Source organism: Vitis riparia, chromosome 2, assembly GCF_004353265.1.
Source record: "Vitis riparia cultivar Riparia Gloire de Montpellier isolate 1030 chromosome 2, EGFV_Vit.rip_1.0, whole genome shotgun sequence".
In the NCBI taxonomy this organism is placed as follows: Eukaryota; Viridiplantae; Streptophyta; class Magnoliopsida; order Vitales; family Vitaceae; genus Vitis; species Vitis riparia.
Genome location: NC_048432.1, coordinates 11,535,681 through 11,561,241, shown reverse-complemented (window position 1 = coordinate 11,561,241; position 25,561 = coordinate 11,535,681). Strand labels below are relative to the sequence as shown.

The 25,561-nt window shown below is 37.8% G+C and overlaps 2 protein-coding genes and 1 non-coding gene across 3 annotated transcripts; 2 read left to right on the top strand and 1 right to left on the bottom strand.

Annotated features, from left to right (window-relative positions):
* The first annotated feature begins 5,915 nt into the window (after positions 1-5,915).
* LOC117908222 lies at positions 5,916-6,042 on the top strand. Its single transcript, XR_004650174.1, has one exon. It is a non-coding gene; the product is annotated as a U6atac minor spliceosomal RNA (small nuclear RNA).
* On the top strand, positions 5,990-8,698 carry LOC117928347 (pentatricopeptide repeat-containing protein At5g46580, chloroplastic). Its single transcript, XM_034848244.1, has one exon. The coding sequence runs from the start codon at positions 6,229-6,231 to the stop codon at positions 8,398-8,400; it is 2,172 nt and encodes a 723-aa protein (XP_034704135.1). The 5' UTR covers positions 5,990-6,228; the 3' UTR covers positions 8,401-8,698.
* Positions 8,699-8,897: 199 nt separating this feature from the next.
* Positions 8,898-25,059, bottom strand: LOC117928338 (protein phosphatase 2C 29). The gene is made up of 4 exons (XM_034848238.1): positions 23,100-25,059; positions 20,282-20,395; positions 19,411-19,675; positions 8,898-9,517 (listed from the first exon to the last, which is right to left on the bottom strand). The coding sequence occupies exons 1-4, from the start codon at positions 24,957-24,959 to the stop codon at positions 9,393-9,395; spliced, it is 2,364 nt and encodes a 787-aa protein (XP_034704129.1). The 5' UTR covers positions 24,960-25,059; the 3' UTR covers positions 8,898-9,392.
* Between the last annotated feature and the right edge of the window lie 502 nt (positions 25,060-25,561).

Below are 25,561 nucleotides of genomic sequence, written 5' to 3'. Positions count from 1 at the left end.
TAGTAAACTTATACATCTTATTGGCCTTCATGTTGTTTGCTTTTCCTTCATTTTTTTTCTTTTATATATATTAAATTATCCTTTCTCTCACTCTTATATTTTCTGATTAATTTGAACCCATAAGGCTCTTGTGGCAAGCTTAATATTTATGAATCCTTTAGAGGAATGAGAATTTCTGGAAAAACTAAGACCCAGTCTCCAATAAAGAAAGCATGGCTGAAATCCAAATCTGCATGTATGTTGTGTGTTTAGCATGTTCTGTGATTCTTAATGTGCTGCTTTTGAGCAATTATGTGTATATGGGTGGGAAAGGGGAGTTGAGTTGGAGCAGCAGAGGAAGCAAAAGCAGTGGCAGCAGTGACATGCTCCGGCCATGGAAGAGCATACTTGGATGGTTTGGTTGTTGATGGAAGCCCTGTTTGTGAGTGCAACTACTGCTTAAGAGGCCTTAACTGCTCTCAATTCTCACCTGATTGTGTTACAGATGTTGACTGGTATGTATATTTCTCTCACCCACCACAAAGAAGTTCTGGTGATATTGTTGTTCAAAGAAATAGTAAAAACTAATATATATATATATATTGCAGAATAATCAGTTTTCATTCAAGGCAAAATTTTGGTTCATCTTTATTGAGAAGGGACTCAAAGTTTGATTATAGTTTTGTGATTTTAAGGAGAATTAATTAAATGAATGAGATGATCAAACTGATAAAAAACTTTTGTAGTGTACATTAGAATGGGTGGGGAGCAGGTTAAGATTTTGGCAGCACAATTGTTGTTGATCATTATTTTGCTCATTTTTTATTTTAGGCTTTCATTATGACAATCCATGGAACAGCCAACGAGAATAGATGCTGCACGGCAAAACAAGCCAACCTGGTATATTCCTTGCTAGGAGCAAATCCCAGAGTGACATAATGAGAAGAGTCGGTACATTAATGTGAGCTTTGACTAGTTTTTTATAATTCTTTTAAAAAAAATTTTAAAACGCTACTTAACCTTAAAAAAATGAACACTAAGTTAGTGAAGCAGTGGATGAACAGAAGGATGCTGCTTGGTAGAGAATAAATATTATCCCATATACGGCTACCTAGAGTGGGAGGAAGGTTGAGATCGAATTGGAATGGGGAAAGGCATGTAAAAGGTGCACACATTTTGCAATAGGGACTGTGTGAATGACTTAGGATGACAAGTGAGTTAGGTAAGTTTCTTTCTAGTTGGCTGTGGATGATTCCCGTAAACCAATTCTGTCTCTTGCCTTTGTTGGTTTGGATTTCTCAGGTCTTAAACTTAATAGGAAAACCTTTTATGCCTAACCCATATAATCCCACCAACACAGTACAGAATAGCAGCATTTGGGCTAAGATTGGCCTGGAGGATTGAGTCCAGATTTTGTTTGCGGATCATTGAGAGATCAAGGGTAATCATGCCACCTTTGAAGAAATTGCTTGACTTCCTCCATTAACCAGCCGAAAAAATTTCATTGGGTCTTTCACTTGTGAAAATTTGTTGCCCGCTTGAAGCAGTCCATCAAGAAAAGGTCGATAGGGTAGTGGTCAAATGGATTTGGATGTATGTTGAAGACTGCGTGATAAATAAAAAAGCGAAAATACATGAGAAAGCAATGACATTGGAATTGGGTAAAATACCTTTTTCTTCTTTAAGGATTTTTATTATGGTGGTGGTTTGGGGGAATATATCGTTTTCCGAAAGAACTGGCATGTAGCCTGCTTTGTGGACTTAAACCTGTTCGATCCTTTTCGTCTTGACAGGTTTTTCTTCCTGGATGAGTTGATTGGATTTGAAATCACTTAACTTTTGGAGGTGAGCAGTTATTCTTATTATTGTTCTGATTCTTATGCATTTCAGTTGTTATTTTTTGGTTCTAGTTTTTGACCATTTGAAGGTAAGTGATTAGATGCACTTACCAATCTGGATGGAGTCTGCTATTTCGTTTGAATTCTGTGGTTTAGTGGCTAATAAGAAGGAAACAACATGGTGCCGGAGCTTTGGTTCCAAGCTCTGTGTTCTTGGGCAACAGCTTGAAGAAGGTGAACTCCAAGCTTGCCCACCTAAGGGATTTCATCTGGGAACTTCAAGGTTGTTGTGGAAGTTGATGAGGATGAGCAGACCTTAAAGGACAAATGGAAAGGCCTTGCCTTTGATACCTTGGATGATCAATAGGACATCACTCCAGGAAAGGGAATGGTGGACTCTCTCTTCCAAGCTCCCATGGGATTGACCTTCAAGTCTTCTAACAAATATCTTAGCCAATTGATCTTACAAGTTGATGCCATAGACCTGTACTCTTCTATGGAAGAACGTCAAATTGTTATTTGCTTGCTTGTCTTGGAAGAAATAGGTGATTGGCCAAGTAATTAATATGTAATATCCAGTAATTGACTGCCGAGTATCCATGCATCTTGCCCAATCTGCATCATAAAATGCCTTCAATTGAACTTAGCTACTGGCCAATAAAAATTTCCCTTGACATGGTGCTTATTTAACATACACCTCAACACTTGTGGGTTGTATTTAGATGCAGTGTGCGTGGCTTCTCCATGAATTGACTCAACCCATGTACAACATACATCAAATCTGGTCTTGTCTTAGTAGGTAAATTACCATTCCAATAGGTCTGCCATATGAAGAAGGGTTTGTTAAAAGTTCACTATCAGCCTTACTGACCTTCAAAGTTTGTTCCATGGGAAACTTGATGATTTTGCACCAAAGAATCACGTATCCTCTAAATATTGTAAGTGCTTACTTTCCTTTTGTTGACCCAGCAACCTCAACTCCCAAGAAATATTTCAAGTTTCCAACATCTTTGATATTAAAACAATTTGTTAAAGAATTTTGAGTTCATAAATTTTCTCCCAATCACTTCCTGCTAAGATAACATAATCTACATACGCCAAAACAACAACAAACTGCTCCCCTCTAATCATATGAATAATGAATAATCCGGTTTAAATTGCTTATACCCCACGTCATTAATCGTCTTGAGGTTTGCTTTAAGTCATCTAAGGATTGGTTAAGTTTGCATACCTTTGTCTTCTCCTTTCATCCTTAACCACGAGTAAGTTCCTTGTAGACATCTCCATGTAAAAATGCATTATTTACATCTAATTGATGAAGATGCCAATATCGAATCGTTTCAATATCTAAAATGATGGTATGGTGACCACTTTTTCAATAGGAGCAAACGGTTTCTTTGTAGTCAAGTCCGTCAATTTAATTTTAGTCTCTAGCAACCAATTGGCTTTATATCTCTCAACCAAACCATCAGGATTGTATTTGATTTTATAATAGAACCAATATGTATCTCCATCAAGGGGCTAAGGATCCGTTGGATAATTTAACAATTTATCCTTGAACTTGAAATAAAGAAGTCAAAAAGGATGGGGCACAAACCATGTGATTTGTGGCTCCATCAAGAATCCCCAGAGTATCTATCAGAGAGATGAAGAGAGATAAAGGAGTATATAGATATATTAACTATGTAACGACTCAAATCCAATTGTATAAATAAGAGTTTATATTTATATAGCACTAAATTTTTTTATCTCTTATCTGATATGGGATATCACAAACTATGATTAACTTGATCTTTAACATCTTTCTTGAGCGATAATCAATTTTGATGTGCTTCTTGCAGATGGGCAAAAAGCATCAGACACTAAAGTTGTCACACCATAAAACAAGGACTTCATCTTACTTATTTCAATCTTAACAATTTAATATACCATCTCAAACTTACATTTTCAAATGACATGTAAGAACATGAACGTATAGAAAAGTTGCTTCATGTTTTTACTATTTTTATTCTTCACACGATTTATTATTAATTTGAAAGCAATTTATTGGCATCCACATGAAGTATTAAACCTAAAGTGTATCTTTGATGAGGTTGAAAAATGGATATGTAAGAATAACATTATGATACTTGTCAGTACCTGACAAGATGAAGTACTCCACCCCCACCATCCATGGGAGAATGAAGTATGTCAGTGGTCGTCTCCTAAGATATCTCTTCATAATACCATGTAAATAATAATTAATTTTGCATCACTAATCTTTGTACGCTAACCCAAGTTACTTTTAACGGTTGAAAAGGGAAGGATCCAACAATGTACAAATATTGAAGGAGATGTTGAGGAAAGAGGGTGAAGTTTGTAGGCTTGCTTAGCACGTATATTTTTCCAAAGATGTATATTTTTCCAAAGATGTCATTAAGCAACAAAGGAAGTCAAGGAAAGGTTAAAAATGTTGGTTTTGATAGATATTTAGTCTAACGATCCACTTTCAATTGTGTAAATATTGTTTCTTTGATTCAAAGGGGCTCTCACGATTTTAAAATACATCAATAAAGTTAAGAGGAACTCATATATATATATATATATATATATATATATATATAACATCAATAACTTTTTCTTCTACCTCCATACAAACACAACGTCTTTATTGTGTCACATGAGATTGTAGAGTCAAACAGATAGATATCCCTCACGAGGCCAAACAAACATTCATACAAAGGTTGAGAATTATCCTATACCATTTGTAACTCACCTCTCCCGACTTGTTCTCAACCATATGAACATTGTTGGCTCTAACCCAAAGGGGTGCTCACGACTCTACAATACGTCTATAAGGTTAAAATGAGTATATATATATATATATATATATATATATCAAATTAAAAACTTTTTCTCATATCTAATGAGGGATACCACACTTCAATAGTTGGATTTTATAGATATATATAAAAAATATTGACAAACATTTAAAAAAAAAAAAAAAAAATCAATGAGACAAATTTATCAAAACTTGTAGAAATTTTAAAAACAATAGAAAAAAATAATAATACACATGTTGGTTAGGATTCAAATTATATTTATACCAATCTAAGGTAAACAATAGAGGGAGGGTAGGGAGTGAATTGGGTATTGAATCTCTTTTATAATAAAAACAATAAAGATTAATAAATAAAAGGAGTAATGGAGAGAGATTGCGAACTCTGATTTATAAGGATTCGATTCAATCCTGACCTACATCTACTCTCTTTTAATTTTAATTTCAAGTTTGAGGTTTTACCATACCAAGGTTTCCAAACCAAACTCTTAAACTTTACACTTAGATTAATAATCTCTAATGGACAATTATAATTTTCTTAAAAAGACATCTCACTCTTGAACTTTTCAAGTAATACCCCAACTTAGCAAATCTTAAGTGATAACTCGCATTTAGATTTTTTCCTTAAGTGATTTCTCACATTTGAATTCATCTCACAAGGTTTACGAGTAATGAATTTCTTAATGCAAATTCCTAGTTTACAAATTTTTACTCAAAAAATATTAGGAAATTAGGATTGAAAAGTATACTAAGAATGAAATGCAAGTTTAAGCTCAATACATGTAAAATATTTTCCGAAGGTACAAAAAGATTATTTAAGAATAATTTGGAACAATTTCCTTTTTAATAAATGAAGTATGGAGCTTTATATATGGGAGTTAAAAGGTCAAAGTAGCCGTTAAAAAAAACATCTTCAAGAACCGAACACCCACATGATAGTTTGCCTACTAGTTTTTGGAGTATTAAATGTATTGTGCGTGACAAGTAAATGGTTGTCCAATTATCACATATGCTCTAACTCAATATTTTTGAAAGTTTATGTATATTTTGAGAGTAAGACCTTCTTTAATTAACTCATATGAATTTAGACTATCTTAACCCATATTTTAAGAAAATTTTCAAATCTAATGCACTTCACTTAGAAGTTGAGTCTGCCCGAAATCCACAAGAATCTAACGTGCCCACACCCGTACAAGCCCAATTAAAAGGAATTTTCCCACATCGACAACTGAGAGATGGCTTTTAGACTTTAAAATACGCTTCGACGAGGAAAGTGACTTGTGTTCGTAGAAAGGAGAGACGGTTGGCATTTCCCCTGACAGGGTCGGGAACAGCCTTCGGGCTTTCCTGTAAACACATATCCGGTTAAGGCACTCCACTTCGGTGGATCTCTAACCCATTTTTTTTTCCCTTGCCCACTCCCTCTAAGACCCAACTGTCTAGTTCCTTTTATACCCCTCTGTGAGATACGGATACCCTAGTCTTGGTTGAGAAGTTGAGATAAGGTTACAAAAATATCCAGAAATTGAAACAAGTATCTAGGAGCTGAGCCCTTTCTCTCTCGCTTTGTGAGGAGTTGGGGAATTGGGAGTTATGGGTTCCGCTACGCTCTGCACAGGTGTTGATGTCCATTTCAGCATTCCACATCCCTCACACACAACAAAGTACCCGAATTTGTTCTCCAAATCCACCAAATTCTCCTCCAATACATTCACCATTCGTTGCAACTCCTCTTCCAGGTCTCCTCCAAAACCGAAACCGAAACCGAAACCAACTTCATCTGATTCAGAGCAGACCAACCACCAAAACCCTTCTCTGTCTGAACAGCTCAAGCCCCTCTCCAAAACCATCCTCACCGGAGACCATTCTGGCCAAACCCATCTTGCATCCAAGCCTAAGTCCACTTGGATCAACCCCACCAAGCCCAAACCCTCTGTGCTCTCCCTCCAACGCCACAAGCGCCATAACTACTCCTACAACCCTCAGATTAGAGACCTCAAGCTCTTTGCTAAAAAGATCAATGAGTCTGAGTCCTCTGATGAAAGTGAGTTCTTGGCTGTTCTCGAACAAATCCCACATCCGCCCACTAGGGATAATGCACTTTTGCTTCTGAATAGTTTGAAGCCATGGCCAAAGACCTATCTTTTCTTCAATTGGATCAAGACCCAGAATTTGTTTCCCATGGAAACTATCTTCTATAATGTCACAATGAAGTCTTTGAGGTTTGGGAGACAGTTTCAGCTCATTGAGGAGCTTGCAAATGAAATGATAAGCACCGGTGTTGAGCTTGACAACATCACGTACTCAACCATTATCACCTGTGCCAAAAGGTGTAATTTATTTGACAAGGCTGTGAAGTGGTTTGAGAGGATGTACAAGACGGGTCTGATGCCTGACGAAGTGACCTACTCTGCCATTTTAGATGTTTACGCCAAATTGGGGAAGGTTGAGGAGGTGCTTAGTTTGTATGAAAGAGGAAGAGCTAGTGGGTGGAAGCCTGACCCAATAGCTTTTGCTGTATTGGGTAAGATGTTTGGTGAGGCTGGGGACTATGATGGCATTAGGTATGTTTTGCAAGAGATGAAGTCTCTTGGGGTGCAGCCTAATTTGGTTGTGTACAACACCCTATTAGAGGCAATGGGTAAGGCTGGAAAGCCTGGTTTGGCTAGGAGTTTGTTTGAGGAAATGGTGGGTTCCGGTGTTATCCCAGACGCCAAAACGTTAACGGCATTGGTCAAGATTTATGGCAAGGCAAGGTGGGCTAGAGACGCACTGGAATTATGGGAGAGAATGAGGTCGAATGGCTGGCCAATGGACTTTATTTTGTATAACACACTGTTGAGTATGTGCGCGGATCTTGGGTTGGAGGAGGAGGCGGAGAAGCTGTTTGAGGACATGAAGAAGTCAGAGCATTGCAGGCCGGATAGCTGGAGCTATACTGCCATGCTCAATATATATGGGAGTGGGGGTAATGTTGACAGGGCAATGCAGTTGTTCGACGAAATGTCTGAGCTTGGTGTTCAGATCAATGTCATGGGGTGCACTTGTTTGAGTCAGTGCTTGGGGAGAGCTAGGAGAATTGATGATTTGGTTAAGGTTTTTGAGGTCTCCCTGGGAAGAGGGGTTAAGCCAGATGATAGGTTGTGTGGGTGTTTGCTGTCTGTTGTGTCCTTCTGTGAGGGGGCTGAGGACGCCAGTAAAGTCCTTGCTTGTTTACAGCAAGCTAACCCGAAACTGGTTGCTTTTGTCAACCTTCTGGAAGAGAAAATTAGCTTTGAAGCCCTCAAGGAGGAATTCAGAGGCATACTCACTGACACAGCAGTTGAAGCTCGAAGACCATTCTGTAATTGTTTGATAGATATATGCCGAAACAGAAGTCTCCATGAGAGAGCCCATGAGTTGCTCTATCTGGGAACCCTGTATGGGTTGTACCCAGGTCTACATAATAGAACTGCGGACGAGTGGTGTTTGGATGTTAGATCACTGTCTGTTGGCGCAGCACACACTGCATTGGAGGAGTGGATGGGGACTCTATCCAAAATCGTCCAGCGGGAAGAGGCATTGCCGGAGGCATTTTCAGCAAACACTGGAACAGGAACTCATAAGTTCTCTCAAGGGTTGGCTAGTGCCTTTGCTTCACATGTGAAGAAACTCGCTGCACCTTTCACACCGAGTGAAGAAAAAGCTGGTTGTTTTGTGGCAACAAGAGAAGATTTAGTATCATGGGTGCAATCAAGGATTCTCTCTCCTGCCGCCGTGGCATGAAGCATAAACAACAAAGCCAATTGTAATGCCCATGGTTAGTTTAAATATGCGCGCAAACTTAATCATACTCTTGGGAGTTCACATCCAATTTTTCCCCTGAATTCAGAATTTTCATTTCCGAGAAAGATTAGTGTTGATAAATACATTTCTACAAAGGAAATGACTTTTTATGTATGAAATGCTAGTGGTCTAGGAAATAGGCTGTAAATTGCTGTGATTATATTAGGCTTAGGAATCCTGCAAAACAATATTATATGATCACAGCCCTTTTTCCTGAATTCATGTTTCATTGAGACAAGACATAGAACCTGCTATTTGGTAGCCATGCAGGATTGGATGATTGTAGTTGAAGCTGTCTTCCCTGTTCCAAGAAGCCACTGGTTTGTATAAATGGAAGATAATTTCTATATATGGAACCCAATAACAACCTACGTCTCATGTCTCATGTAAACACCGCATAGGTGAAAAATCCACCTTCAAAATTACAGATGCTCATCTTTGAAAAGGAAATTGCTCAAGCAGAGAAATTAAAATTAAACCCCCACCAAATTACAGACTATTTTTTTTTCTTTTTCTTTCAGGCTTTGAAACATCAAAGGAATAAAGGAGACAAATGAATGGAGAGCCTCCATATATGCAAAATCTCAAAAGGGACAAGAACGGAAATTGAAAGAAAGAAAAAATTTAAATAGATACCCTTCTACTAGAGAGCACTTCTCCCAACAAATTCCATCTGCAATTCCCCCATTTTCCATCCCGAAACCATCTTTGTCAGTCTGGATGAATATCTAAGACTAGTCTTGCCATTATCACCAGGGGTTCCCCCTTTTAACTATATGCTTTATGTATGAAATTAAAGAATCCTTTTGGGACCCATGAAAAATGGGCCTGCACTGGAGCTTTCCAAATAGAGCACCTCAGCTCGAGAATCAAAACTCAGTCACTTGTATATGGAGAATCACAAATTGAGACGCTGCCTAAGATATGAAGATTCAGAGGTATTTCCCAGATGATTTCCAAATTCTCCCTTCTAGGGAGATCACCATGACAGTGACATCATCATGGTACTTCCGGCGGTCTCCTTGTGGGATGTCCAGCAATTCATGGAAATTCAACCCTGCAAACAAAGCCAATTTATGTTCAAGGTAAGCAAACTTGTAAAAAAATGAGATACAGTTTGCAAATGCCTCCATTGGAAGGCCCATCAAGGTCAAATGAACATGAAAAAGAATGAAGTCCGTAAAAGAACTTGTGTTTGTCACCAAGATAGATATCTTTCAATGGAGAGAAAGCATTGGATTTTATTTTCAAGGACCACTATCCTCTCTTTATTGGCATATACACAATCTGAAGGGCCATAAAAACCTCATTAGAATAAATTTTTAAAAAATAGTGTGATAAATAAATTTGCTCCAGTGGACCGGTAAAACTTAACAATACATAAGGAGAGACAATGAAGCAAACAAGACAGATGAGATGAGGACTTCCAGAACATCCACATTAAATTGTCACAAGGGTAGAGAAGCATAATATGCCTGAAGTTTGATTAATGTATTTGATTGTATAGAGATGTGAGTCTTGCGGGCTACAGCAAATGCAACCCACAGAGCAGGGCAGAAAAATGTTCTGCAAACTGCTCAGTGAACTGTAACAGTGGGTAGCCCCTTAAGGCTGGAAATGTAAGATATAAAGGCCTTCATTAAACTCCATTGGCAATCAGACCAACCAAATGCTTCAAACAATATGAAAAGACCAACAAGAAAGCAAAGGGATAAGAACTAGATTACAAAGATTGAGAGCAGAATCGTCACCGATTATACAATATGACAACGATTTATTTAACTTATTTGCACTAAAGGATCCTTCAAATGCTTAACTACAAGTTTGTGCCCAGGAATCTATTAAAAGAGCCAATTGGTCAAAATAAGGCAACCCAAAAGGATGTTGCATACTTTCAAAAAATCATTTGGACAGACACAATAGAAGTGCAGCTTTGAGAGAATTCAGTGTCCAGATGGTAGATGAAGTAAGATGAAGTGTCAAAACTGCATCATCATATACGTCTGCAACAGATGGAGCATATTCACCTTGACATATGGACACATAATATTCTATTTGTTTGCATGAAGATGTAGAATTTTGTTTTTCTGCCACTATAAAATGAAAGAGGAGGACACCACCAAGTGGAGAAAGCTATACAGTGAACATTAAGCAAGTGATCATCCCTGGGGAATGAAGGATGAGAGCAGAAATACTCCAACTTCGAGAAGTTGAAAAAGAGCTTGGAATTAACATGAACCAAGTTGAGGTTACCAATTGATGGAGATAATGATGTTAAATTGCATGCTTATGTTAGGCATAAATATAAGAAGTGATAGATTTTGTTATTTACTATTTATTTTGGTTTGGTGTAAGTACAACTAACCACCATTAGTTTCAAATTTTATCAACTAGTACTCCTATAAATTTATTTTGTTAATAAAATTTATTTGTTAGAGAGATTTTAGATTTTTTTTTTAAAAATAAATAGGTGTATTTAACAATTTTCTTAAAAATAAATTTTATTCTCTAAACAATAAATTTTATATATGAAATACATCTATAGGGGTGCAAATTGATGAAATTTGAAATCAGTGATGGCTTAGGTGGTGTTTTTTTTTTTTACTTAATTTTAAATCGAACTTAAAACTAAATAGTGCTAATAGTGTTAAGTATTAGGTTGTTTCTTTTTGTAATATTTTATTTCTATTGAACATTAAAAAGTAAAGAAAAACCGACATGTTACTTTTTCTACTTAGAAAAAGTTAAATACTTTGGCTTTTTTTTTTTGGCCAAAAATTTATAATAAGTCATGAAAAAATAGAAAAAACAAATAACTTCAAGTCCAAAAGCAAATTGTTTTTAGCAAAAAACTAAAAAACAAACACTCTCTTAGTGTATTTACACTAAACCTTAAGGAGTGTCAATAAAATTAATACTTATTAGCTATTGAGAAAGTTTTATTAAAGATGAGATTATTAAAATTAGTCCCCTATTAGAATTGTTTATATTTTTTCTTTTATAGGTAAATAAGAGAAATATATTAAAAGTGCTTGCAAAGTGGTGCAATAGAGTACACACGCAGTATACAACAAAGGCCATAGGGCAAGCAAAAGAAAAACAAAAATAAGAGGAAGCAAAAACCAACCACCCCTGAGAAGCCCCCTATTAGAATCGTCTATATATATGTATATATATATATATATATATATATATATATATATATATATAGAGAGAGAGAGAGAGAGAGAGAGAGAGAGAGAGAGGCTCAGTGATATTAACTACTGCAAACTTTTTCTAGTAATAATATTTGTTTCTTTGGAATCTCTTTCTTCTATTTTTCTCACATGTATGTTTTTTCTCTCTACTATTCTACATCAATTGGTATTAGAGTAAGGCTGATATTGGACATGTTTTTGGGATGGGTATACCCACCATTCTACAATACAATTGAGAATACTCTTTACCATGCTACAGCTTCATTAGTTACCCCATCATACAACAACAATTGGGAATACTCTTCACTATGCTACAACTTTATTACAATTACTAAACTACAACTCAGGTCAATTTTTATAAGTGTTCTACATCATTGGAAGCCTCGCACCAATCTCACGGCCCAATGCCATCAATAAGTCTTGAGGTAATTTTTTTGCTACTTGGAAATTTGTACTTTCATTTTAGTTCTTTGGTTAAGCAGGTATGGTGTTAGGATTCTTGCCTTTATTGTCATGTCTTTTTGCTTATTGCCTTTAAAAAAATTTATATATTGAGCCTTCTATTTACCATTATTTCCTATCTATTTCGTATCTTGTGCCTTTCTTTGAAGTCATTGTAGAGTCCAATATTTGGGTTTTTGTTCCTATTGAATGCACCCAATCTAGAAGAGATTTGGTAATAGTTCAAGTAATTAAGGTTTTATCTCAGCATTACGCTTTTCTAAGAATTTGTCCTTATTTCCATTTTTTTTCCCAACCTTTGTTTTCACCAAACATGTACGTCATTGAATTAGAACAATCCCATTTGACCCTTTAGGGGGGTGTACAAACCCTTAGAACCATTATGAAAAGTCGATCTAATAGAGGTGAAATATATTGTGACCAAATATGTCATGGACTTGAGTCATTTGTTGAAATATATTTTGATACCCCAATGCAAATCAATGGAGATAAGAGAGAGTCTAGCTCACACTTTGTCAATGAAGGTCCTAGGAATACCTTTAAGCATTGGGTGCCACAAGATAGACGGTCTCTTAGCTAAGGGTTGTATTCGTCATAGCCTTAGTCCTTGTGTTGTTCCTATTTTTACTCACCCCTAAAAATGATGGGTCTTGGAGAATGTAATTGAATGGTAGAGCAATCAACAAAACCATGGTTAAACATAGGTTTCATATTCCTGGGTTGAAAAATATGTTAGATGAGCTAGCTGGCTCCCAATGGTTTGTGAAGAGAGACTTTCGTAGTGGGTACCATCAAATTATGATTTTTATTTTTTTTATGAATAAACAACAATATATTAATAATAAAAGGCACAACAAGGAAGCGCCCCAAAGTATATAGGAGGTCTACAAAAGAGGCTAAAGAATGCCCCAAAGAGAAATAGGAGGTCAACAAAAAACAACACTACTTTAAACAGAGCCTAACCAATCTACAAAATCCACAATGGAAGGGGGGTCGGAACCCTTTTGCCCATGCCCATAGGTTACAAAGGAAAAAAGATTTACACCCTTAAACCGAATGATCCTCATTTTCAAAAGCCCTACTATTTCTTTCCTTCTAAACTATCCAAAAAAGACACAAGGGAGCTAAAAGCCACACTTTCTTCCTCTTCTTTCCCACACAAGACCCAAGTCATCCCAATAACACCTCTCTAACTGCATATGGGAGCACCCACGACACCCCAAAAAGGGAAAACAATAAGTTCCATAAACTTCTTGCCAACTCACAATGCAAGAGGATGTGATCAATAGACTCTTCCTTTGAAAGACACAAGTAACATTTGTTAGCTAAAGGGCACCCTCTCCTTTGGATTCGATCTAAGGTTAAGACCTTTTTCCATGTAGCCTCCCAAGCAAAAAAATTCACCCTCAAAGGCAGCAAAGAGTTCCAAATTACTCTTGCAGGAAAATCCCCTTGTCTTTCCATTTCTAAAGCCTTATAGAGAGACTTGACAAAAAATCTACCGTCCTTTGACTTTGTCCAAACTACTTGATCTTCCATACATCACTATATACCATCCTCCCTTGCAATCTCAAAAGAAAACGCTCCACATCGAATACCTCCCAATCGTTAAGCCGCCTAGAGAACCGAGGAATCCATACTCCCCCTCCAAAGTGGCTCCACACATCCTCCACCCAAGCCTCCTTAGCCAAGGAAATAGCAAATAAGGAGGGAAAACAAATACACAAAGGATCGTCTCCACACCACCTGTCCTTCCAAAATCTAACCCTCCTTCCATTCCCCACAAAATAAACCATATTGTTGCCTATCACATCCCAATCTTTCCTAATGGCTTTCCACAAACCAACCTCAAAACTTCCTCTCGCTTCACAAGACTGCCAACCACCCGCTTCTTCCCATACTTCCCACAAATAACTTGCCTCCACAAAGCCTCTCTCTCCACCGCAAAACGCCAACTCCATTTGCATAAAAGAGCTTTATTCAACAACGCCAAAATTCCTCACACCCAAACCACCTTTTCATTTATCTGAGCAAACAATAAACCAATCTACTAATGGGGCTTCCTTTCTAGGGCCCCACCACCCCAAAGAAAATCCCTTTGGATCCTCTCCAACCTCAATCTCACACTCCTTGGCATATAAAATAGGCACATACCGTAGATAGGCATACTGGACAGAGTGCTCTAGATCAAGGTCAACCTGCCCCCTTTGGAAATATATTGCCTTTTTCAAATTGAAAGCCTTTTCCTCAACCTCTCCTCTACCCCATTCCAAACTGCCATATCCTTGAAATGAGCAACCAAAGGAAGACCCAAGTAAGAAGATGGGAGTGTGCTAAACTTGCAACCAAACTCAAGAGCCAACTCCTCTACATTCTTCACTCTTCCCACCGAAATGAGCTCACTTTTGTCCAAATTCACCCTCAACCCCAACATGGCTTTGAACCACATAAGGAGCCAACTCAAGTAGATGAATGGAAAATAGCCTTTAAAACTCAAGATAGATTATATGAGTTGTTAGCAATGCCATTTGGAATATTTAACACCCCTAGTACTTTCATGAGAGTATTAACACATGTTTTGAGGCTATTCATATGAAAATTCCTTCTTGTCTATTTTGATGAGATCTTGATCTATAGTTGATCTAAAGAAGAGCATTAAAACCATCTTAGGCAAGTATTTCATACCCTAAGAGCTAAGAGAGTGCATGCTTGCTTTCAGAAGTGTTGCTTCATGCAACCTAGAGTGTTTTTCCTGGGTCTTATTGTGTCTGCTCAAGGGACCTCTACTCACCCTGACAAGGTCAAAGCTATAAGAGATTAGCTTAAACCCAAAACTTTAACCATAGTTTGTAGTTTCCATATTTCAACTTCTTTTTATAGAAGATTTATTCAAGAATTCAGTACTAATTACTGAATGCATGAAGGAAAAAAAAAGGTCTCATTAGACGTCAATAGCCCATAAACCTTTCCTAGCAATTAAGTAGAATATGATTAAGGCTCCCTATTTTGTGACACCTTAATCTTTCTAAGGTTTTGAGGTAGTTTGTGATGTTTTCAAAGTGGGTATGGGTAGTGTCTTAATTCAAGATAGTCACCATGTGGCCTACTTTAGTGAAAAACTCAATGAAGCAAAACAACAATATTTCAGCTATGACAAGGAGTTTTATGTTGTGGTGCAATTTCTTTGTTATTAGCAATATTATCAATTACCAAAGAAGTTTATCCCTTGTCCTAACAAAAAAAGAAGAAGTTTATCCTTTGCTCTAACCATTAAGTCCTTAGAGACCTTAATTGCCAATGTAAGTGAAATGAAAGACACGTTGTGTGGGTTGAATTCCTCCAATACTACACTTTTGTCCTCAAAAATCATTTTGGGGTAGAAAATAAGGTCACTGATGCCCCCAAGCATGTTTCCATGATCCTCCATTCTATGAGTAATAAAGTGGTAAGGTTTGAGCAAATTAAGAATGAGTATCCCCTACTTGTTTGGATTTTTGTACCATTTTCATGGAATTCTTAGATAGTCCTAATACAAATCATGCAAGCTTTCTCATTCAAGATGGTTATTTTTCGAGGAAGTTAGATTGTGCATCCCTTATACTTCACCTGGGGAGTTTCTAGTTTGGGAATTACATGCTGGAGGTCTAAGTTGGACATTTTGATAGGGATAAAATAAAACTATAGCTCTAGTTGAAGATGGGTTTTATCGGCTTCCATTCAAAAGGTATGTAGCTAGGATCGTTTCCCAATGTCATACCTATCAATTGGGTAAGGCTAAGAAACAAAACACAAGTTTGTACACTCCATTACTAGTTCCACATACACTTTGTCATGATCTTAGCATGGACTTTGCCCTCAAGTTGTCCAAGACTACTAGAGGTCATGAATCCATATTGGTAGTTGTAGATAGATTCACTAAGATGACCCATTTTATCCCTTGTTCTAACATTGTTGATGTTTCCCCTATGTCAAAATTGTTTTTGAATGAAATTATGAGGTTACATGATTTACCTTCTAGCATAGTGTCTAATAAAGATGTCATGTTTGTTAGCTATTTTAGGAAGACGCTTTGGAAATTGTTAGGAACCACTTTGAAGTATTCCTCTACTTTCAATCCTCAAATAGATGGTCAAACAAAAGTTGTTAATTGTAACTTGAGTGACTTGCTTAGGTACCTAATTGGTAAGAAACATGGTAATTGGGATCTTATTTTTCCAACCGCTAAGTTTGCTTAAAATAACTCATCTTTTTAAAATTGTTCAAGGTCTTTCACCTTGCCAATTCATTAATCTTGTTTCTTTGCCTATTGATTACCATCCTCTTGATTCCACCCAAGCCTTTACCGATCATATTCATGACTTACATGCTAAGATACAACAAAAAATTGCTTTCAGTAATGCCGATTATAAACTTGCTAATGATACACATCACAGGAATAGAGTTCAAAGAGGGTGATTATGTTATGATTCCCATTTGTCCTAAGCATTACCCTAAAAATTATATAAAGAAACTTCATTTCTGGTCACTAGGCCCCTTCCCTATTCTTCGAAGGCTTGGATGCAATGCATGCTTGTTTGATTTGCATCGTACATAACTTGAGTCAAATTTTCAATGTGGCAGATTTATTTCCTCACTGAGGCACACTCAAGCCTCCAATGTTGCCTTCTTCTATTTCTACAAGGCAATCCTTTGGCTTTTTGCCTTATGCCCCTTTCGTTTCATCAGCACCAATTGATGTGATTGTGGATGTCTTGGCAGATCCATATGTTACTTCCCCAGCTGATGATAGTCAATGTTCCTTGTTCAATGAAAAGATCATCTTGATACCGATAATACTTCGATAACAAATGAGGAGCTCCATCAGTTTCATCCTGATACTTTAGAGCAATATCTACAACATAATTTACCTGAGTCTTGAGTTTTTTTCAACCGGGAAGAAATGATGGAAATAATGATGTTATTACACACTTATGTTTGGCGTAAATATATCAAGTGATAGATTTTTGTTATTTTTTTTAAGAGAGTGTATTAATAGGTTCTAAAAGTGCACAAGAGTACACGGGACGTATACAAAGTACACTTGGCAAAAAAAGGAAAGAGGGAAAACACAAAAGATGCTCCTTCATCCTAGCCCCAACCAATCTATGAAATCAACCATATTTGTATACCCTCCACCCTATATACACCCTCACCCACAAAGAGAGATTGTTAAGGAACAAATTCTTTAACCTCTTATCAGGCATTTCTTCACAATTAAAGAATCTCCTATTTCTTTCCGTCCACATCGTCCAGAAAATGCAAGGAAAAGCGGCTCTCCAAGCTTTAATACGCCTTTTATCTACAAAAGAGTCATGTCACCTAGGAGAGTCTCCCTAACCAACTCAGTACACCAAAAATGGAGAACACTAGCTGCTGCCATAAAATTCTCGCCTTGCCACTAGATTTACAAGTGTCATTATTAGTTATTGATAAAGTTTTATTAGAGTTAGGATTCTTAAAATCAGTTTCCTACTAGAGTTACAATTGTCTATCTATATAAAGGCCATAGACTTTTTTTTATTAACAACATTCATAATTTTGGAATCTCTCTCTTCTACTTCTATTTTTCTCCCCTGTATTCTTTTTCTCTCTGCTATTTTACATCACCAACATTTACCAAGAAAACAACATTTTTCTGCATATTCAATATTAGTTCATATGCACTGGACACCAGAATTTAAGCACCAAAAAAAAGGATAAAAAAAATGAGGGTTCCAATTCACATGAGTGAGTGAGTGAGAGAGAGAGAGAGAGAGAGCTTGTTGCCAAGGTATCTCTCACAATCTGCAAATCTGATAACACAAAAGCAAAAATTCAAACTTCTGTTATCCTCCCTTTACTATCAAGTATATAGGCTCCTCGATAGGCACATTTCTGAACCTTGATGACAAAAAACCCCCAAGGCTCCAAAAACATTTTTTTTTTATAAGTAAAAGCAATTGTATTAAGAAAGCCTGATGTACACCTGAAAGTATACACAATATGTACAAGGCAACAAGGCCAAAAAGAAAAGGAATAGTAAAAAATCACCCCTTACATCCCAAACAATCAATGAAATCGAAAATGGACCATGATGTACAATCTACATGCACCCTAACCCAATCCAAAAACATATACAAAAAAGACCATAAAATAGTTTGATCCGCTAATTCGGTATCTTCAAAGACTCTTCTATTTTTGTCCTTCCATAAGGTCCAAAATAAACATAAAGGGGTTGCATTCCATGCCTTTTTTCTTTTCTTTCCAACAAAGGAGCCACTCCAACTAAGAATGGTTTCCTTGATAGAATTGGGCATAACCCACTGAACACCAAAAAGAGCAAAAATAAGGTGCCAAATCATAGCTGCCTTGAGACAGTGAATAAGCACATGATTTGTTGATTCTTCTTTCACTTTACACAAAAAGCACCTGCTTGGTCAAATCCAACCCCTCCTTTTTAGTTGATCCATGGTTAGAATTCTTCCCCAAATAGCCTCCCAAGCAAAAAAGCTGACTCTCTTTGGAACCCAAGGATTCCAAACTAAGGATTCCAAAAACATATCATCATAATAGCACTCTATGGCCCTAATTTTGCTCAGATATTAAAAATCATGCTTAATGTTTGGACTCATCTTTGGCCAGTAAAAAATAAAATTTATAGTCTAGACGTGTTTGTTTTCTTTTCAATTTCCTACTGAAAAATGGTGTGAAAAGAATCTGATACTACAACAAAGTATGGTATAGCAATTGATTAGACCTGTTATGGGGCTAAGGTAGCTGTAAGTGAGGTAATACCAAGGATGCCAGACCCACTTATACAATAGCTCAAGGAAGAAAGAGGACAGCAAGGAGAAGAAAGGTGGAGAGAAAACCTAAATTCAGATCTCTCCACAACCCAAGTCAGAACAACATAGTGAAGGGATACAGAATCATAACTTGCTTAATAACTGAATATCTAGAGTCAATCTAACATAGAAATTGAAAGTTAGTAAAGTTTCACAGCTGTGGGCACAAGATAAACATGCAACCAACCAAAGTTATGGGGTCAGACCAGAAAGTGGTGAGCAATGCTGGTTGGTTATTTATATCTACTCAATCTGGTAAGCATTTCCAATACCAATACTGTGGTTATGCGTGCATCCTACAAATTTGCAATTAGTTCCCAATCCAATTTCAGATCTACATCTCTATATCATGTACAAACCATAAAGGATATGCATATGACAACTGAAAAATATAATATACAGAAGAATGAACAAGGAGAGGAAATTACCAGCTTTCTTTGCAGCACGGGAAAGAAGCTCCTCTATCAAATGCTGGGCAGGGTCTCCTTCAGGAAACTTCTCCATGAATTTCTCGACCTCACAAACCACTTCTTGATTGCTTAAATACTGATATAATCCATCAGATGAGAGGATCAGAAACTGATCTCTCGGACAGAGTTGGTGATAACAAAGGGAAGGCGAACATGATATGTAAGGTGCAGTGCCAATATACTCATTCCGAAACATTTCTAATAGAACATCATTCCATTTGGGCTGCATCACAAGATGAAATTACCATGTAAGATTTCATACTTCTAATAGAAGAAAAACAGTTTGACATAAAAGATAGCACATATGATGCCTATCATAAAAAAAAAGCTAACACATGACAAGCTTAATCTAGTACCATTACACAAGCGAGCGGATCTCTTTGGTGGAGCAGGTGCAGGGGCATGCATGTAATTACAGATAGGCAAAACAATTCATGTTGCTTTTTTATTATATCCAGTATTTACACTAGTTGGCATTTGTGATCCATACAACAGATACATGACTTTCTGACATCCCTAAAAACCAAGTGGACACCAATTTCATATGGATTTGAAGCAGAAGAATTTTTCCATTCAAAGTGAGCATTAAAAATTTGGAAGTTTTATGTTGCAACTTGAAAACTGAAAAAGACATGGACAGATTAGACAAGTGTGCAAACACAGCCAAACACACATGCAAACACAAATGCACAAGTGTGCACACATGAATCTAAGCCTGTTGTCTCCATGGCAACAAACTACTATTTTGGATTTCACATTAATAAGGCAACATTATTTTGTAGGGAAACTCCTCTAGACAAGTAATAATGACAAAAATATAATTGGAAACCTGTTTGAGAAATCCAGCGCCAAATGCTCTGGTGACCTTAAGACGACCTTTCACTCTATCATTGACTATACATTGGCTGTCATCTGGGTGTTCATTCTTGATTCTTATGACTTCCTGCATAAGAAAATTCAGGGAAAGATAGGTAAATATGTGACAATTTTCTTTGAGTAGAGAAAAACAAAGAAATAGAAAACAGAAGAAAAAAACAAGACAGATAAAATCATTTGCCACCACCCATGTATCTTGTATTAAAATAATATCACCAATGCACTCAACTAAAACTTAAAAGTTAAAAGGAAAAAAATGGAAAAGAAAAATATTCTTCTCAGCATCCAAACTGTAATATACAGGATTCAGAAGTATTATAATCTATGATAGCCACATGCAGTTACACAACAGCTCAAAAAAAGACAGTTTTGCACTTGTATGGATTGACTTGAGGCCTCATGTGAAAAATAGAGTAAATGGACTGCATCAATTTGAAGGCACAGGACTGGTTAAGAGTATGGCCCCATATATACAAGTCATGAAACAAAAAACAAACCAATTAACTCAATCTAGCCATGCAGCAGTCAAATTTTTACTATGGTGGTACTGAAGCCAACAAATAAATCAGACCAGATCTCTGATTAACACACAGCTAAGGATCAGCAACTGGGAATGCTATAAATCCAAATCCATAGCCAAGGCCAACCTACAGGCATTAATGCTGCACTATTGATTACAATACAAATCTGCCCAAGCTTGAAGTGATAGAAAAATCAAGGAAATAAACAAATTTCATTTGAAGCCAATCCCAGATGATGACCTCCTAATAATAAGATCTAGCTATGCCCAGAGGTGCAACAAATGGCAGTTAGGTCCAACAAGGGTAAAAGGTAATTCTACATCTATCTTTGTAAAACAAGATAGTTGTACAATTTCAAACTCATCCAAGGCTGATTTCTGCAAAAAAAATCCAGAGACCCACAAAAAATACCTATGGGGAAGGGAAAAAAATAAAATTCAACAACAATATTTGCAGATCTTAAGAAACAACTTAATGATCTTCATTGAATAAAGCACTGAACAAATATTTTTTTTCTTAAACTTTTTAATGTAAGGAAATAAAATCTCATCAATCAAGAAACCATCCAACATCCAGTACATCACCCTACCTATCATAAAAAAAACATCCAGCACATCACTCTGCCAAGAGAAGGGAAGCTTCCTAGTATCTTCTTTATTTTTTCATATAGAGACAAGGGACAAAAGCAGGTAAGGACAACTGAAAATGGCAAGTAATGATGGGTGTAAGGGGAAAAAAAAATCTTTGTCACATCTTTTGGACTTATGCACCCAGATAATCATAGTTGTGGACAGTGAACATAAATAACTCACACTGCTAAAAGAGCAGTTGGATCTAAATTAATTTGAAAATGATAAGTTGCAACACAGGATAGATTTTTTTTCGTTGCCACTAAATGAAGAAAAATGAAACATTATTTCTAAAATACAACTCTCCATTCTATTAGGTTTCAATACATCATTCTCAATACTAGTTTCCTGAAAAAGCAAAATGAAGGAACAGATAAGATATCTTACTGATCTTTTAGTGTGCAATGGAAGTATACCATGTTTTGGACATCAGTAGTGAATTTTTCATATTACTAGTTTACCAACATTGTGTAAAACTGGTTCCTGATCCTTTCCAAATGGTAGCAGAAGCTCCAAGACTAAAGCAATGAGCTTTTAACTGCAAAGCCAGAACCTTCTATTACTTGTTTTTCTTCTAGTCTATATCTCAGACTAGGATTCACAAATAAAAACAGAGGATTTGTCTTTGCAACACCAGCAACATATTTGCTCCATACAGTTAAGTTTTAAGGCAATCTGGGTTCATGTGGGCCTCTGGGAGGAGCAAGAAGGAGACTGCCTATAATAAATAAATTAAACAAAAATGAGAAGGAAACAATAAACGTTATGCTCCAAGTATATCTACCACTCGTAAGCTTCGCAGTTTGACTCAGAGCAAACATCTCGTCAAGTAGTCATGACTCCCCTTTCTCCAGTAGAGCAATGATTTAAATCACAGAAACTTGAAACACCTATTATGTGGAAGGTAAATTTATTTAAAGAAGTTCAAGACAAAATAAGGTGCAAAAAGATTAAGGCAGAAACTGATAATCTGGCTAAATAAAAGATGATTATCAGTGTATGAGTCTCCCACAAAAATGTCACTCTAGGGCTAAACATGTCAAGTTTGAGTAAATAACCAGAAAACTTTCTAAGCATAGGGCTTCCAAGTACAAAGGAGTGACAATTAAAGAATATGGAGACATGCAAACAAAATATGATGATTAAATGGCCCTTTGGTGTGAGCCTTGAGGATTGATAAAGAACTCTTTAAGTACAAAGAGGTCATTTAAAGAAATGTATCATCTATGGTGATACTTTCTTTCCTGTTCACTGAACCAGAAGAGAGCATGGAGACTTCAAATTGCTAACCAGATGGTCCACAAATCAGGCAATGAAATCATGTGACCAAGTCAACGAAATCACATAAATGATCGATTTCACTTATTTTTTCCAATGGTTTGATTTTGACACAACCAATCAGGGTTCCAGTCTAACTTGAATCAGATCAAGTTGCCAAGTACATAATTCAAAATAGTTCATACTATCACAAACAACATCTTCAAGCAGGTGGCTGAAAAAATAATCCAACAGTAACCAATTAATATCATTAATGCAAAAACAAAGCTCACTCAGCAAAAGCATAAAACATTAAGTAAAAGGAACAATCTATTACTTATTATCTTTTAAATTCAAAACTTACTTCTTCAATGCTTGTGCTGTGATCAGTGGACAATTGCAATGCAGTCAACCGCATCCCTTTAACAAAATCTTCATTTACCACCTTATTTTCTTTCTCACAGCCATCTGTGGACACTTCAACTATATCATCTATGTTTGACCTATTCTTCCCCTCCCCCTTAGACTCCACACTAGAACTACCTTCTTGCGTTTCATACTGTGCAACAAGAGCTCGGCTATCACCAACATTCATCACATACACATCCTCATCTCTCATGAGCACAACCAGTAAACAAGAACCCATCAGAGCAAGCTCTGGATTCTGATCAAGAACCTTATCTGTCATGTCCAAATATGCAAGCTCAGTCAATTCTAAGGCCCGAGACATTGCCTTCAATACCAACTCATGATCAACAGGACCCACTTTCCTTTTCCTACCTCTGGAACCTGACGTCTCCTCTACTCTATTATCAACTTCAACTTTCTCTTTATCCTCTAAACCAAACCTCCATGGAAATAGTTTTCGACCATGACCCTCCTTATGCTTTGATAACCCATGCTTCAATTTTGACAACAACAACCATCGCCTACTTACTGCAGACCCTGCATTGTTTACACTAAGTGCATCATCAACGGAAAATGCAAATCGGTCTGAACCAGAAAGATCAAGCCCATCTTCCTGATCATCCTCAGCAAGAAATTCCCATAGACGCCTTCGTCTAATCTCTGGTGGTTCAGGTTGAAACGTCACCCTTTTTGCTGATCCTCGATCAGTAGGCGGCGGGTTTGAATCTTCATGACCGACGCCAATTTCCTTATTATTCGACTCATTTCCAACCTCTCGAACACAGCTCTCCATCGATTGATTGGTGGCTTCCTCTACAACGACCACATTTTCTGAAGTTACATTTGAACATTCTTGTCCTGAAACTATTGGATCGCCTTCCTCAACATCCCAAAATAAACCTTCTAGCTCATTAAATACAGCACGGTAGAGATTACCCATCAAGAATTCGGGAGCATCAGGGCCGTTAAACCCATCATAAATCCCAACAAACAACCACCCATGCTCTTCGGATACAACCACATGCACCCGATCCTCCCCCGCCTTCCCTAAAGCCCACTGAACATTGCTCTCACTCTTCACCTCCGAGTCGCCCCCATCTCCGGCCGCAGGAACTTCCTTCCGGCCGACGAAATTCAGCACCGGCACCACCCAAGGTCGCTTCTTCTCGGAAAAATTCCGGTAAAAAGCCTTCCGAATCGCCGAAATACCCTTCTTCCTCTTCTTTTTCACATAAAGTCCGTTTAATGGAGCCGAGAAATGGACTCTTCCGCCGTCCGAGCCGGCGTTGGCATCGAGGGGACCGGACAGAGCGCCTCGCTCGATCGGACCGGACATAAAGAAGCCGCGGTCAATCGGACCGGAAGCTTCACCGCCCCTGGGCACCGGCTGCAGCGGCAGAGCACTAAACGACGCCGTGCTCTCGAAGCCATTCACTATACTCCCCTTGACGCCACCGCCCACGCAGTCAGTGGCATCATCGTAAATATTCTCCAGCTGGAGAACCGTCCTCGGCGTCGACGTGTTAGCGCTCACCGAAGCTCCCGAAATGGCCTTGAACCCGGTCTCCGGCGGACCAGCCCGCGCCCTCCCCACCGGCTCGTGCGACGGCGAGAACCGGAGCGAGTGACTAGGCGACACAAACCGATCGGACTGCGTCGGAGACAAAAACCTAGCGGAAGAGCGCACATAACAAAAAGAATGCCCTAGGGTTTCATCTAGGGGCTCGGAGGCCGTGAAGACCACCTCCGGCTCCTCGACCGCCGTCCTGCTGGCCGGCACAAAGCAAGGGCATAGCTGCGACAATCCGCTTCCCATCACATTGACTCCGGCAGCTGTTTGGTTTGCAAGAAAAGAAAAAAACCCAAAGCAGTTTTCCGGCGAAAGAAAGTATAGTAGAGAGAGAGAGAGAGAGAGAGTGGCTGTGTGTACTTTGGGGGTGGTTTTATATATTTTCTGAGTTTTGTATTTTATTGTTTATTTCTTTTTCTTGAGTTGATGAAGAAATAAAAAAATGAAAATAAAATAAAATAAAATAAAAGGCAAGAAGATTTATTATGCTTGCACTTGAAGAGTGAGAAAATGAATTTGTGTATGCAGTTGTTGGCGTCTTGGTCGACGGTTACACCTGGCCTCCTCTGCATGTGCTGGACTGTGAGGTCCACCCTCCACCTCATCTGCCCCCAGGGGCTTTTTGGGGACTTGCCTCTCCCACTCCCGCACCACCGATTCCCTTCCATTTCCCCATTATGCCCATGACAATTCCCCATTTCACTTTTATGTCCCTTACCTTTTGTTGTTGTTCTTACCTGTTAGCAATATTGGGAGGGTCAACGTGCTCGGATGCAGGGCTGTCTCATGGGATGCTTTTTGTCCTTTTCGTTGTTTTGGTGGGTGCTACAGGCCCAACCCAGGCCCAG

Bases quoted from the DNA above. Each gene is read 5' to 3' on its own strand.
- LOC117928347 (XM_034848244.1), top strand. From the start codon at position 6,229: ATGGGTTCCGCTACGCTCTGCACAGGTGTTGATGTCCATTTCAGCATT.
- LOC117928338 (XM_034848238.1), bottom strand. From the start codon at position 24,959: ATGGGAAGCGGATTGTCGCAGCTATGCCCTTGCTTTGTGCCGGCCAGC. The intron at 20,396-23,099 runs GTAAGTTTTGAA...TTTCTTATGCAG, and splicing joins ACAGCACAAGCATTGAAGAA to GAAGTCATAAGAATCAAGAA. The intron at 9,518-19,410 runs GTAATTTCCTCT...CTTTGTTTGCAG, and splicing joins CCGTGCTGCAAAGAAAGCTG to GGTTGAATTTCCATGAATTG.